At 43.1% G+C, this 15905-nt stretch overlaps 1 protein-coding gene across 3 annotated transcripts in view; it reads left to right on the forward strand.

Moving 5' to 3' along the window:
• Positions 1 to 15905, forward strand: part of AFF2 (AF4/FMR2 family member 2) — a 779982-nt gene that overhangs the window by 611707 nt on the left and 152370 nt on the right. For all 3 annotated transcript variants that reach the window (XM_029607748.1, XM_029607749.1, XM_029607750.1), the window contains one exon: positions 8187 to 8224. In XM_029607748.1, coding sequence (XP_029463608.1) covers positions 8187 to 8224 — 38 coding nt within the window. The remainder of the gene's footprint in view (positions 1 to 8186; positions 8225 to 15905) is intronic.

A 15905-nucleotide genomic window follows, 5' to 3' on the forward strand; every position in this document is an offset into this window, starting at 1 on the left:
ATGCATCAGATGTCAAATAGGTATTTAACACAATCATCTGTACTGAAATCTTATTTGTATGAATGAAGAATGATGTTTCTTATGTAGAGAGGGGAAAAAAAAACACAAACTTCTAGTCAAAAACCTGACATTTCTGTTCCAGAGCTATGGAGGGAAACTATATGAGAGAGCAGAGTTAAGGAGAAAGAGGCTGGGAGCTCTCACAGCTATGATCAGTGTGTGTGAGCCCAATCATTTAAACGGATTATTCAGTTGCCCAGATTTCTCCTCTGGCATGGCGGAAGATGCAAGGACTGTCAGTTCCCAGAAGCTGAAGCAGGGATCGAGGTCAGAAGTGATAGAAGACCCTCTGCCCGTGCCCCCACAGCCCTTAATAAAGTATTCACTCCTCAGCTTCTCGAGGTGCTAGCTGAGCTTTCCCCCATGTCCCTGCTATCATCATCATCACAGAGGAAGAGATTCAACAGCACTGACCGCATCTTGAAAGTATTTCATAAGTCTTGGGCCCTTCTCATCCTTTCTCTGATTCTAGGATAGAAATCAAACAAATGTTTCCAAACGTGCAGAAGAAACTCACGGGCCATAAATGCCGAGATCATGCTTACAGTACAATCCTAGCTAAAGCTTTCACTACCACTCTCCTTCTTTACTACTAATAATAATCATTTATAAAATGTAAACATTTATTTCAGAAAAATACATCTGCTTAATAAGCACCCTTTTGAACTAAGCATGTGAAACTCAGTCAAGAGAGACACCGCACAAGATGTTTTTATCTGGTGACAAACTAATCAAGGTCCAATGAGATTATTTTATCAAAAGCTTGAAAATGATGAGTGGAGAGGTGATTGAGGAGGATGACTATGAATAGCATTTGACCGTAGCCGTTAAATTCCGTAATGGTCAAAAGTTAATTATCAAAACACGGCAAATGGAGCGTGGGAAGTTACTGAGAAGTCAATAACCAAGCGATTCAGAACTGAATCGCAAGTACATTTCCTCTAATGAAGATACATGAAGGGCACACGTCGGAAAGAAACTCATTGGACATGGAGTATAAACAGGAAGCGCCTTCCTCAACTGCTGCCCTAGAAAAGCGATAGCATTCTACCTGTTACAAGACAAAGCTTTTCAGCTCAGCTTGATAGACCCGCTGACAATACGTTTTACCATTCCAACATCGCAAGGCTACCGCAGTTAATGCGCCACGTGTGATTATCTTGCGTAATCGCTGGGTTCCTGCCACAAGAGCATGTTCGGGAAAAAGCATGAACGGATTTGGTTATTTAAATGAATATGATTTTTTTTTTCTGTTAAATACAAATATTGTTTCTGTTCCAGGTCACAATCCCAGTGAAGCCTTTTCTGTAATAGCTGGAAGTGGTAGCAGAGTCATAGCAAGATGATCAATAAACACTTTTTTTTTTTTTTTCCATTTGACTGTCTGACTGCACCTTCAGCATCAGTGATTTATACAACCTCCCACCGCCCACATACTGTAGTCTCACATTTTCTCTCACTGCCCTGACATTTTTAAAGTATAATTAACCACATACTGGATGTGTGTTGTGGCTCAGTACGCTCATGATGCATTGTTGTAATGAGTTTCCTTTAGTGGCACGTGGAGCTGCAGCTAAGAAGCCAAATCTTAGCTTCTCCTGCATGCCCCTGGTACGCCTTCCGTGCACCTAAAGAATATTGCTAACTTTTGGTCATTCCCAGAACATCTATTGCTAAACAACTCTTTCTGGGCAAGACAATAGCTCAGTCTATAGGAGGACTGTCACTCCCTTAACCCTAGAACATCACAAAGGGAATGCTACAAAGTCCAGCTCAAAAAGTGCAATGCTAAAGAATAAATATATTCCACACGTACCAAATATTCAAAAATGATCTTTCCTTAAAAGTATCACCTGGAAGTGCTGAATTGTCCCTGTGCTGTGTACTAGGCACTAATAGATGACAACACTTGCGCTATTATAATCATATTCTTCATAGTTTGTCAAAAAAAAATGTTTAAATGCAAATAAAATTATTGAACAATTCAAAATGGAGATAGATTTCTCCACAAGCAGAATGTGTGAACAGCTAATCAATTTCAATATATATATAGTGCCTCGTACCCAGGTCTCCATTTAATAATATCAAAGAGACAACATAGGTCATGTTATCTTGATGCATTCAAGTTAAACAATCAAAGGACAAACATCCCCCCCCCCAAAAAAAAAACCCACTTATCTACGTTAAGGAAACATTCCCCCGTAAGTATGCGTGAAAGTGTACTTGCCTCTATTGGGCAAGTGATCCTTGCGGGCAAAGCACAGAAATGCCTTTGATAATGACCCTCCCCAAGCCCATTCCACATTTTACTGATTGATCTCCAGAGGCATTATGACAAGACATAATTATTGGTTCTCGTTATGTTTTTTTCGGACACTTTTTCACAGCCAAGCCACATACAGTTCCCGAGGCAGTCAGATAAATTAGCAAAACATCGGTGGTCTCGAGCATTAGATGCTGGCCTTTCCTTGGGGAGAGTGAGGAGAGGGGTTTGCACCCGTGCGCATACTTTTGAATTTTCAGAAGCATTTAAAACATAACTTTGACTTGAAAACAAACCAATAGCAGTTCAGTATGTGGAAACCCCAGCCAATCAAAAGGTTACTCGCATGAGCCAATGGCAGCACTTACTGTAATGTCCAGTCTGGATGAGACAAATCTGCAGTTTCCTTTAAATTGTAAATTTGACACATAGCAACCTCTCAGCATGTCACAATAATGCAATAACAGGACTGGAAATATATTTAGAGCAAGATAAATAATTTAAAAAAAAAAAAAAAGTTCACGGTACATGATTATAATAGTGCATGTGGTGTCAGCAGAAGGCAGCCGTACACTGACAACTGTGAATTTAAGCCTTCTGAGTAGAAAATATTACTTTTAAGGAAAGACCATTTTAAAGATTTGGGATGTGTAGAATATAGTCTGCCTTCTGTTTTTTTTTATTTTTCTTAACATACCACTCATCACCACAGTTGCATCAACACTACTGAATACCAAATTTATTCCATGCCATTATGTTCATGCCTCCCTATTGCTTGTGTCACTTGGTGGAGAGTACTAACACTCCCTGTGGTGTTATACTTCCTGGTTGACTTTGTTGGAATGTTTGTTGTACAACTGTTACAAAATAACCACTTAACTTCTATGAAGTTTGTCCAACCTATTTTATTTATTTACTTATTTATTTATTTAAATTATTTCTATGCCGTTTTTACAATTATATAATTGATCAAAGTGGTTAACATAGCCAACAATAAAATAATTGCAACTAAAAAGATAAAAATGAATTACAGAAATAAAATGCACTGATTAATTCCAATCTTTGTTAGAACAAAAAAAATAAATATCTAAAAAAATCAGGCAAAAATAAAAAATAAAAGAAACAAAAAATAATAAAGTTGGAGAGAAATGCAATTCGTTTCAAATCCCTATGCTAAACTTACTTATTTTGTTTTCTTCGTCCCACCTATTTTGTTTTCTTATTGGAGCATTTGACAATGCCGACTGCATGCAAAGAATAACACAATTTTGTAACCATTCCATGTTCCAAACGTCATGACGTTCTAGGGTCATCCTATCCAGATTATGTTTTATTTTGGGGTTGTGTTTTTTTTTTTGTTACCTACCTCACCACTGAAACCTCCAGCTGCTTAAACAGCCCGATAAGACTGTAGCCCTTCTGCCTTTCCTGCCCCCAGCTGCGTTGCTTAGCAACATTTTAATTCAAGAAGAATCGAAGGAGATGAAATTCCCTGCGGAGAAGGGGAAACAGAACTAAGAGGGGCCGCTGACAGATGATGGGAGTTGTTTCTTCTAATATACTGTGAAGATCACCGGCCTCTTTTCATGAATGATAAATGGACTGTACACAGATCAATGGCTTCAGCAATAAACTGGAACCAGGCTCCATGTCTGAAGCCGTGCTGGCTGAGAGGCCCAGAGATTTACACATTTAGATGGTTTGGTGTGTGTGTGTGTCTTTCTTTTTTTTCAAGGGTTTCACGGGAGGAAATTGATCTGAACATTTGGTCGTCACTTGCCCTTTTACTGCTGTTGGCTAATAAAAAAACCGTTTCCTTTTTTTTAAAAATAGAATCTGTTCTCTCCGCGTCATAGTTGAACTAGACGATAATAGAGGGAGAATATTCTCAAACCCCCCCCCCCCCCCCCCTGCTGGACGTGATCACCCAGTCCCTAATATGACTTGGCTATTAAAAAAAAAAAAAAGCATACACGTGTGTCTCTTAAAAACTATAGCTATCATACTGAAAGAGGAGTAAAAATCCTTTTTAGTCTTCCTGGTCTGTCAGTGGCGGTAACAGCATCTTTCTTTTTTTTTTTTTTTTTGTATTTCCCCGTTGCGGTGATGCATTTTATACTGGGGATGTTTTTCACAAATCATGCCAGAGCGTACTGCGCGCCTATTAGATGCAATTTACTGTAAACCAGGGGTGGCTGAAACGGAGATCCAGACTGTCACCATGATGCTCACGTCCACTGTTTCTGAAGCAAATCGGCAGCCCCTCCATCATAACTCAGGCACATTTTACGGAAACTAAAGATTAAATCTGTTCACCAGATAGATGTGAACTGGGTCCGCGGCAAGAGGTCAGGGAATAACTTGAGAAGGCTTCCTCCCATCATCTGTGCTTTTCATTCAATGACAATATCCCTTAATTCCTTAATGTTAGATTAATTCAGTGAAATTTCGCAACAATTCACTATGGTACTATGAGATCCATATTTTAAAAATCCTGTCACTTGCATAAGTGATCTGGATATTCAGTGGAACTTATCCAGATAAGTGTTCCGCTGAATATCTAGATAAACTTATCCAGATAATTTTAGATTATCTCTTGACATGCCTTCCAGCCGCTCCTGCTGTTTATCTTTGTAATTTAAACTACCCAGACAAAGAGAGAGATATTTTTAAATGGCCAGATTTATGCAGGTAAATGCTGATTTTACACACATAAATCATTTGAATATAGACGTCTATGTTACCATGCATGGATAGCCATAAAGGGTGACCTGCCTGTAATAGCATTTGTCCAGAAGGCAGAAAAAATGCGAGATAGACCTCTCACCTTAGGTTGAAAGTACTTTATTCGCACAATCGTTAAAAGAGCCCAACTTTGGCCGTGTTTTGCACAAGCGGCTGCATCAGTGGCTTATAAGATGAACTGCTTCTAATAATGCACAAAAATCGTATTATAACACTGGCAGCTCTCTGTGGCGAATATTATGTTGTTTTAATTTTCAACGGGATATAATATGGTACACACATCAATTTCATGCACTGGTAGATGCATTTCTTTTAAAAGACACTGCTCACCGTTTTTCCTCAATTGGTTATAATACGATTTTTGTGCATTATTAGAAGCAGTTCATCTTATACACCCCTGATGCATCCGCTTGTGTGAAACTCGGCCAGAGTTGGGCTCTTCTATCGATTGTGCAAATAACGTATTTTCAACTTAAGGTGACAGGTCTATCTCGCATTTTTTCTGGCTTCGATAGACTATTTTCCGGTTTGTTTTTTGGGACCATAGCATTCATCCAGGCCACTGTCCAAGGGGGTTGCACAGCAAATGGGACAACCCTGGACCTTTTCTGGGTGTGTCCTATTGCACAGAACTTATTGAAGGCCATGGAAACTGAATTTAGGGACTGCATCCTAAGGAAGTATTTAGCACATCGGTTGATGGCCTACAAACTGTTTCGTTCAAGCTGCTTGGAGGCTCCTCTGCGGCATTATGTACAACCAAGTACCAGATGTCATGGGGGTAGCCTACGCTAGTTGGGTTGATATCAGGCTACAAATCCCCAAGGGATGGTGGTGGCAGAGAACCATATATGGCAGGTTGATTGTGGTGGGGATCCATCCAGAAGACCACGGGGACCTAGGAGGTCAGCCTCACTGATATTACTAATGGCTTTGCTTATTCCATGCTTTAAGGTTAGACATGGGAAGGTAGCAGGGATATGCTGTCCCCAAAATGTCGTTTCAGGTGGTTTATTTCATTTTTGGGAGGAGTCATTTAGGAAGTAATTTTCAAAGAGTTACACATACAAATATAACCTATTATTGTAGCAATTTTCAAAAGACCACTTACATGCGTAAAGTGCATTTACACATGTACAACCCAGTTTTATATGTATAAATCCTTGTGGAAATGACCTCCTTTATGTTTATTTCAGTTCGAGTCATTTGCTGAACCAAAATAAGCTTTAAAAAAAAACAAAAAAACAAAAGCGAACTAAAAAAATATATCAGGGCCTGACTGGGCCCCTCTGAAATCCCTCCTGCCCCACCCCCCAAATAACGATGCTGATGTCAGGGTCTGCCTTGGCCCTCATTTTACCCCTTCTATGGGGCTTTTATTAGTAAAAGAGGCAGGACGGATGCCCACGCGTCTCCTGACTCTCAGACGTTGCTTGAAAATAGCATCTGCTGGCCCTTGCGGCAGCACCACTTCGAGGCCACTTATGCGGCTGGCCTCAGCGCAGCCCTTCGTGTGTCGTGTGGCGCCATGAAAAATTATATGTTAAGTAGCAGTAGAGGGTGGGAATTCCTCCTGTCCTTTTTACTAAAAAGCCCCAATGGAAGGGGTAAGTGGGGGCCAGGGCATTCCCAGACTCTTGCTCGGGAGGGGAGGAGGGTTAAGAGCACATGAGGGGTGTGGGTGGGAACCAAATAGGGAATTTTGTACGGTCATGTAGCCAAGTTGGTAGAGGGCCTCATTTTCTAAAGTATCGCAGGCCTGTGATACTTTAGAAAATTGTGCTAATGGGGGGTGGCAGCGATCGCACCTCCGCGGTGCAATCGCTGCCGGTTTCGCACCCAATAGCGCCACCGTGAAAGGTGGTAAGTAGGACGGCGAAAAGGCCCCTTACCTTTTCGCCGTCCGCGGCGTCTTCGCAGAGTCAGCCCCGGTGACGCCCCGACTCCTCCTCTTCCGGGGCCGACTCCGCCCCGATGTAGGTAGCGCAGGCGTGCGCTGTTGGCGCAAGCCTGCGATAGCCTTGGAAAATAAGGCCCAGAGTACCAAGAAAGAAGATGGTAAAAAATGTCATAGGTAAGGAGTGGTATCTTACAGTAATGCTTTAGGGTTGACACCTGTGGTAAATCCTTGGCAGTGTGGACAGGAATAACTGAGCAGGCTGGATGAAACAATTGGTCTTTTTCTGTTATCACCTACTATGTTATTATACTAGAGGGAAAGAAGTTAAGTCTGGAGTTTCCTGAACTGAAAGCTGGAATAAGATCTACAGACAGGAATCGGGTCAGAACTGGAGAATTCTTTGGAAGCTAATGGTGATACCAGTATCTATCCACATTTATTGAAATACTGATTGATAGGTGCTGATCACTCTCTTGGGGTTAGGGACTTGTAATAAATTTCAGCAGCTGATTTGCTAGATCTGGGCTCTTTGATGAAGAAAGTAAAATTCAGTGGTCTTTCAACCAAGCTTGTCCCTTATTTCGGTGGGAGTACAGTGCAATAGGGCTGGGCAGTCGTTTGAAATGCTACAGAAGAAGACGTTGCTTCATTGCCTTTGTAAATGAAGCAAAAGAAACAGTGAACAGAATTTAATTCTCTGCTGTTTCCTTCCTGGTATTTGCAAACAGCAGGTGCTAAAAAAAAAAATAAAATTAGAAACAAAACTGAAACAACATTTAAATGAACATGAAACAAAACCAGACAACATTTTTTTTTTTTTGCATGTATACCCCCCCTTCCATAGCACAATCAAGCTGTACTAGAGAAAAAGTATTGGGCTTAATCCGGTTCTTTATGTATTCCTTCACAGTAACATTTTAATGCAGCTAGTATTTTATTTTTAAAGTAAGTATTTATTCATTTTGTCACGATACAATGGGGAGTTGCAGTATTGGTTTTGCTACTGCATTACTGTGTCTGAAATGGCCCAGAACTTGGTGGGGAGAGCCATGGTGTCTACTGCACGCAAAACTTTGTTCTCAAAACTACAAACAGGTAACTCTGCTATATAATGTGACACCGGGATTCTTTAAAAAAAAAAATGTGAATGAAAGAATCTGAAAGGGATGCCTGATAAAGTTACTTAATTAATGTGGTTTTTTTTAATCCTTTTTACAGGCTGCTGATAAAACAAAACCCAGAAACATCCCTGTAAAGTAAGTTTATTTTGCAGTTCTTATAATTTCAACGAAATGAATTTGGTCAAGAGGAACAAAGGACAGTAAAATTGGCATTGCCTGTCATGCTAATCTATAATTACAGACATTAAATATAGATCAGCCAGAGGCAGTTTTCAAAACTGTGCATCCCTGGACAAGGAAGTGCAGCAGCCAAAAAAAAAAAAGTTCTAGGTGATCCCTTTTACAGGTCTGACGTAGTAGATTTATGACCATCTTTCAAGAGTGGTACCTCCCTTCATCAGATCTGTACAACATGAGCTAAGCATGAAGGCGTCCTAGCATTTTACCTGCTGCTTTACGTATAAACCTTATTTTTCTAGGTATAAAAGTGGAGTAGCATGACAATGACATTAAATGCCAATTTCTCTCCGGGCTCAGTTCACCCAGTCTGAAGACAGAAAGGAGCCTGTACTGCATAGCTATGTATGAAGGTCCAGCGAATGTTTAAAATGCTGTCTTGTGTTTAGCAATCTCTCCTGGGACTCACAAGTACCAGCACACAGGGTTTTAATGTGCGAGCAAGGAGGCATTTTGGATTCACCTGACTCCAAGCCATAGAGTGAATAATCAACCTTGTGAAACCATGCAGAAGCCTAATTGTCTTTCTGGCGTGCCAAGCCGCTCTGATGCCATTGGTTCCCCCAAAGAAAAGGGGCGGAGAACTGCAGCAAGCATGCTCAACAAATGCTCGACAGTGCGAACTAAGGCTAAGAAGCCAAAAACGTTTCCCCAGACATCAGCCACCACGCTGCCACATTTAAAAAGATTGTCAGAAACACTTAGGGGGCCGATGCAATAAATGGGCCAGATTTTAAGACTTGCGCGTGGGCGTAGATTTGTACGCGCAACCCGGCACCCATATTATAAAATCTGGGGACGGCGCGTGCAAGGGGGTGCACACTTGGACATCTTGCATGCGCCGAGCCCTAGGGGAGCCCCGATGGCTTTCCCTGTTCCCTCCGAGGCCGCTCCGAAATCGGAGCGGCCTCAGAGGGAACTTTCCTTCGGCCCCCACCTTTCCCTCCCTTCCCCTATCTAACCCGCCCCCCAGCCCTACCTAAATCCCCCCCAACCTTTATTTTATAAGTTGCGCCTGCCTCCGGGCAGGCGTAGGTTGCACGCGCTGGCCGATGGCTGGCCCGCAATCTCGGGCGCAACGGCAAATGGCCGCTGCGCCTGAAAGCTCCGGCCATGCCCCCGCCCCGCCCCTTTTTTCAAGCCCCAGGACATATGCGCGTCCCGGGGCTTGCGTGCGTCACCGTGCCTATGCAAAGTAGGCTCGGCACATGCAGGAGCGGGTTTTCGTGGTCACACGCATGAGATACGCGCCTAAGCCTTTTAAAATCCAACCCAATATGCGCAGAAAGCGGGCGCTGAACAGTCAGGGCCCGCTTTCTTAACGCATTCCCAGGCGCCCCCCCCCGGGGGTGCCATACAATATTTAAATTAGGGGGTCGTGTTAGCAAGGAGGCGCTAGGGGCGCACAAGCGACCCTAGCGCTTCCTGGCTAACGAGAACCCGACCTGCATCGACCGTCCGCCGGTTAGGAAACCCGCCGTCGAGTTTATCAGCGTCGGTTATCCTAAACGCCGCACAGCCAGGGGGTACAGGAAACGGACGCTTGTCAGTTGAGCGTCCGTTTCCTGCACCCGACTGCTGGCGTTTTTTTTTTTTAACTTTTTTTTTTTTACTTTATTTAGTTTTGTTTTTCCTCCTACTTAGTATCCCAATGATATTAAGTAGGAGGCAGTACAGAAAAGCAGTTTTTTCTGCTTTTCTATACTAGTTTTAAGAGCGCTCAGCTATTAACACCTGCTCCTAGATGCACATTTTTTTTTTTTTGCATAGGGAGTGAATACCTAATAGCGCTCATCACATGCATTTGCATGTGATGAGCGCTATTAGTCACTCCGCATTGGACGCGGGTTGTAGAGGCGCTAATCGCCTTAGGGGTAGATTTTAAATACTTGTGCGATCGCGTACTTTTATTCGCGCACCAGGCGCGAACAAAAGTACGCTGGATTTTATAAGATACGCGCGTATCTTATAAAATCCGGGGTCAGCGCGCGCAAGGGGGTGCACATTTGTGCAACCTGCGCGCGCCGAGCCCAGCGCGTGCTGCATTTTCCCTCCGAGGCCGCTCCGATTTCGGAGCGGCCTCGGAGGGAAAATGCAGCGCGCACATTTTCCTTTGCCCTTCCCCCCACCTTCCCCTCCCTTCCCCTACCTAACCCACCCCCCCGGCCCTATCTACCCCCCCCCCCCCCCCACCTTTGTTGGCAAAGTTACGCCTGCTTTCAGCAGGCGTAACTTTGCGCGCATCAGCCAGCAGCCCCGCTCCGTCCTCCGGTCCCGGGGGCTGGTCCGGAGGCCTCGACCACGCCCCCGGGCCCGCCCCCAAAACTCTGCGGCCCGCCCCTGAAACGCCGCGTCGTTTCGGGAACGCCCCCGGACATGCCCCCTCCCGCCCCTTTTCGAAAGCCCCGGGACTTACGCGCGCCGGCGGCCTATGCAAAATAGGCCGCCGGCGCGCGTAAATCCGGAAGGATTTATGCGTGCAGGGCTTTTAAAATCCGCCCCTTATTGCATAAGGGATGTTAGCACCTATACAGCCCGCATCCAACTGTGGGTTATACAGTGCTTGCATTGGCCTCTTAATCAACATGGTTCTGTAGGATGAAATAGGGAAAGAAACAGCAAGAAGACCCATATATAAAAAGGGTTTTATAGAGTCCAAAAATAAATCAGCAATGGCTTAACAAACTGCACAGCAGAAGCCACTATTGACAGTGAAGTTGATCAAATGTCAAAACATTATGAAACAGTTTTCCCATCTATTCAACCCTGTTTCACCTTCATAAAATGTTATTTGTACTGCCTAATAAGGCACAGCATTAACAGTACATTCAATAGTCATCACCTGCACTGGTTCCTGAAAGCTCACAAAAGCTTCAACATGTCAACACAAAGAGGAAGGGTCATGTCAGTGAGAAATGGAGCCTTGGGTACCCACCAGGTTTCCAGCTGTCTCCTATCCTGCAGGACGTCACACGCAGCCATCCCCAACAGTCATATAATAATTCAGGGGGTTCTGCCTTCATAGGTATATTGTACACTAATACGTCACCAGATCTGTCACCCACATTGGGAATGTAACCTCTTTGATAGAAATTCCTTCTCTCTCCACTTCTGCTAGTCAAGTGGTCGGTCTTGTCATACGCAAAATCATTGGGCATGACTGGACCCAGAAAAATGCGTGTGGTACCCACTTTTCATGTCTTCTGTAAATGCTGCCGTTCATTGTCATAAAAGAGCAGAGAGCATTTTTCAGCTGTGCCAAAGAAGTTATAAATGGCTATGGTGAGTCAACTACATCTAGATCACATTGTCCGGAAGTTAAGAGAAGGTTGTAACATACTATAATTTCATTATGTGTTTTCAAGCAAGAGGTATCTTTTACGAGCATGCGTTTCCTCTGAAATATTTTTGTAAAGTTTTATGAAGAGGCAATGTTGGACAGAAAAATTGGAGAAGCGAAAGTGAAAGTATACTACTAGTTGACCTTTCCATTGGACTGTATGCAAGAATAAAAATATTTGAGCAATACAACATACAACTGTTCATTACTAATGGGAGATGGGGGCAGTAATTGCACACTTCCGTAGGGTTGCAAGGAATAGAAATTTCTTTTCAGTTCACACTCTTGAAGATTTCCTTTCTGTTTTAAAATGATGACAGTGGATGGATACTGTAATTTTGTTTCATTCTAGCTTCACACAAGGTCACTTGATTTTCATAGGCCAGTCCATTAACTCTGTTTCCCCCCCCCCCCCCCCCCCCCCCCCCCCCAAAACTCTAGCACCATGAATATTGTACTTGATAGTTCTACGTTTTTGCAAATCCTCAGTCTTGTATCATTGAAGGTAAAACATCAGTCTATAGGGTGGGTGGTGCACATTTAAAAGTGGAAGCATGGCAGTATGGAGCAACTGAGGTCATGTCAAAGGCACTTCATTTGGCCAGCTTCTGGAGCATGTGGCAAGCATTAATTGCTCTAGATAAATTACTAAATGCAGTCAGAAGACGGGAATCTCAATGAATCTCTGATCTTATCATCCAGTGCTACACAACTATGCTGACACAAGAGTTTTTCAATAAATAGACATTTCACTTTCAAAGTAGGAGCAATCATCACCTGTTTTGAGCTTGCTTTATTTTTCCCATATCATGTTCTATATTTTATTTTAGTTATTCCTTTTGTTGCCCATCTTTATATAAAAAGCATCCAGAATGGGGTTACAAAGTAACCAAAAATTGCGCTACAAATAGCACTGATACAATAAAATAAAACTGACAATAGAAAGACTGCAACCATCCCATTCACCCACAAACAACCCCCTTCTTGCTAACCCCCTTCCCCGCCAAAGTTTCCCACCCTCAAGCGGAGCCACTCACTAACTGAGACCAATTGGCCTCTCTCACCGGGTCCCAGCCACCCTAGGAAATGTCAGACTGGGTCAGACTAAAGGGCCATCAAGCCTAGCATCCTGTCTCTGAGAGTGGCCGATTCAAGTCACAACAACTGTCTTTCTGGGAAAAAAAGATGTGGGCACTCCATATTGGCATCTACCCCCTAAAGAAAGTCCTGCCCGGTGTGATCCCAAAGAATAGATCCAATCCTCCTTGTTCCGCTGCTACTCCTCCTTACTTTCCCACTCTCGCCCAGTCTGGCACTCAAACACACACACACATAAACATCCCACCCCTCCTCCTGCAGCTTTGATCTTCTCTCCCTTCATCCCACAGATCTTGGAACCTCCCTTCTTTTCTACCTCTGCCTTTCCCCCAGGTCCTGGAACCCAACCCTCCTACCCCCGCTTCCAGAACCTGCTTCCCTCTTTGACCCCATCCCAGATTCCTGATCTTCTCCCCCTCCTCGCCCTTTCCTTAATCTTCCCCCATCTCTTTCCCTCTTCTCCCCCATGCCCAGTCCTCTCACCTTCTCCTCGCCCCATTCTTGATCCTCCTCCCTTTCTCTCCCCATCCCCGAGATCCTCCCTTACTGATAACTTTAGATTTTTTTCCCTCACCCAATGAAAATTATACAGACACGAGTATAAGGTTGGAAACTATCGTTATAATCTAAAACAAAAGTGGGAAATGTTTATCAATGTGCTTCAAAATGTTCTAATTTAGGCCACAAAATCTACCTCTGAGCTGCCGCAGAAAACTGTGGGCCTTCTGCTCTCTGTTGTCCAGCCCTACGGGAATGGGGATGAGGGACAACAGCGCTAACAGTGCCTAGGGTTGGATAATACAGTGTCCAGTTCACCAGTCAGGGGGCCCTTTGTAGACGAAGGTTGAGCTGTCCTTGATCATCCTGATGCTCAGGATCCTATAGGAGACAAAAAGCTGAGTCCCATCAGCAAAAATGAAAAAATGTCCCAGTCACAGGGACTCTACTTACAGGTTAAATAATAGTGGGAATAGAAGACCTTATTGCTAGGCTACAAGGGACATCCATGGGGTGCAGGTGCTTGCTTGGTTCTGCCAGTGAACATTTTGTATCCTCCCAACCAAAAAGGACCCAAACCACTGGAGCACCTGGCCTGTAAACCCCTGTGCTGCCAAACAAAGCCCTGGCAATTCTCCCTGTAACTATGTATTCGCTGGGAGGTTGTTTAACATTTTAAAATGTTCGTTGAGATGACTTTTGGCTTTATTGAGCAGTTAATTACAACATCATCATGACCATGTAAAACTATTTCGCTATTGACACAGAACATTATAGCATGTTGTGCTGTAATTTGTATGGGCCTGCTTTTAGATACCACAAAATGTATTTTAATTCTATTATTTTGATTGCTAGAAACATGAACAGCTCACCAGCGAATTTCATTCAGTTACCCCCAAAAGGTGGTAGAAATATCATATGTGTAGTGAATTCTTTGCTTCGGCCAGAGAAATTTCATAAAAGTTTAGTAAATCTATAACAAAAGTAAACCTTTGATTGAGGCATTAAGACGTTACTTGTTGTCTGTTATCTGTTAGATAATTGCAAATATTGTAAACCGTTATGATGGTTGTATCCAAACAGCGGTGCATAAAAGCTTTAAAATAAATACATAAATAGATAAATAAATAAATGCATGCTTTCATAACATCCCAGACATAGTGCTGAAAAAAAGGAGATTTCTGATTGGCTAATGATCTTAATATGGTGTCAACTGATAGTACAGTGAGGAGTGCCTATTTTACTACAGCAGTTTCTCTCTGTTTGCAGGATGTCTGTGAGATATTCCATTGTTATTTATGTTATGAATCATTGGTGTAATAAAAATATTGTAATGTCCATAAAATCACGGGTTGTGCCAAGATAGTGGTATAAACATTGATTGTCTATAAAAGCCTTGGTGTTCCTTTGGCGTTTATTGTGCAGCTGGAGACCATTATCCTGCTAAAGCTTGTCATTCCATGAAAATTATCTCTTAAAGGTGAATATATAGTTTGCAGAGGAGTCTTGTTTAATGTAATATTACAGTATAGAAAATGAGCTGGAAATGTATCCCCAGGTACCATCGCTATAGACAAAACAAAAATTATAGGGCCAGGCTCACACACACACTCAGCATCAGATTGCACAAGTTTATTTTTTTGTGGGTCTGATTATTCACTGCATGTTGCCAGTTAAAATATGGCACAATGGTAGTTTTGTGCACCTGCCATATGAAGTTCAGCTCCCAGGGCAGATCTTTCCTGCCCAGGATGCTGCAGAGGCAGCATTCGCTGTTCTCGAGTAGAGGGAGCCCCAGCCAATTGCACAATGGCGACACCTAGTGGCTGGACCTAGGGCCCATAACTGGGAGGGTACCAGAAGGAGCCCCCGGCATGGTGCTCTTGCCGAGGATTGTCGCCGCAATGACCGGGCGAAAGGAGCTGAGGGGGAAAGGGATGCAAAATGGGAGAGGAAATCCCCAGGTAGTTGTGAATGCAAGCTCATGGCACTGTAGGCCGATTGAAATGGCAAAGAGCAGGAGGGAAGCCCCTGAACAAATCAAATACAAAAAAAAATGTGCTTTTTTTCAGTCTTGCATAGTTTTTATAAATGTGGCTCACCAGATGCTTATGAGTGGATTTCTGTTCCTGTCTTTGAGAATCAGGGACTAAGTGACTATTGATTACTTCAGGCACAGGGATTCTTGCCTATTGTTGAACATGAATACAAATCAGGGGAATTCAAGGTCTTAACATGGTTTACGGTGTCTTAGAAAATGATCCATAGGATTTCATAATCACGTTTTCAATGAAGGGTGGAAGTCACGTAATTTCGGGCCTGAGAAACGTTTCTGGAAGAATGATCATCTTCAGCCTCAGCGAAAAAAAGAAACACAAACTCTAGAGAGAAAAGAAAGAGAAACCAGGGGGGAAGAGGCAAGACAAATGTAAATATTTCATTTCTAGTGCAAAAATACATGTTGTATGCACAACAGAAGTCAATAACAAGAGATTCTTTATACGAGTTAGTAAAATTCTCATACCAGTGTTGAAGTCTGCAAAATGGGGTCTGTTGCACTGTGCGTTATCCTCCCTGTCTCACTTGTTGCACTACATATTAAGGAAGGCCAGTCTTTCCCGCTTGGGCAGGTGAAACTCAAAC

The sequence above is a fragment of the Rhinatrema bivittatum genome, chromosome 6 (assembly GCF_901001135.1).
Source record: "Rhinatrema bivittatum chromosome 6, aRhiBiv1.1, whole genome shotgun sequence".
Taxonomy (NCBI): domain Eukaryota; kingdom Metazoa; phylum Chordata; class Amphibia; order Gymnophiona; family Rhinatrematidae; genus Rhinatrema; species Rhinatrema bivittatum.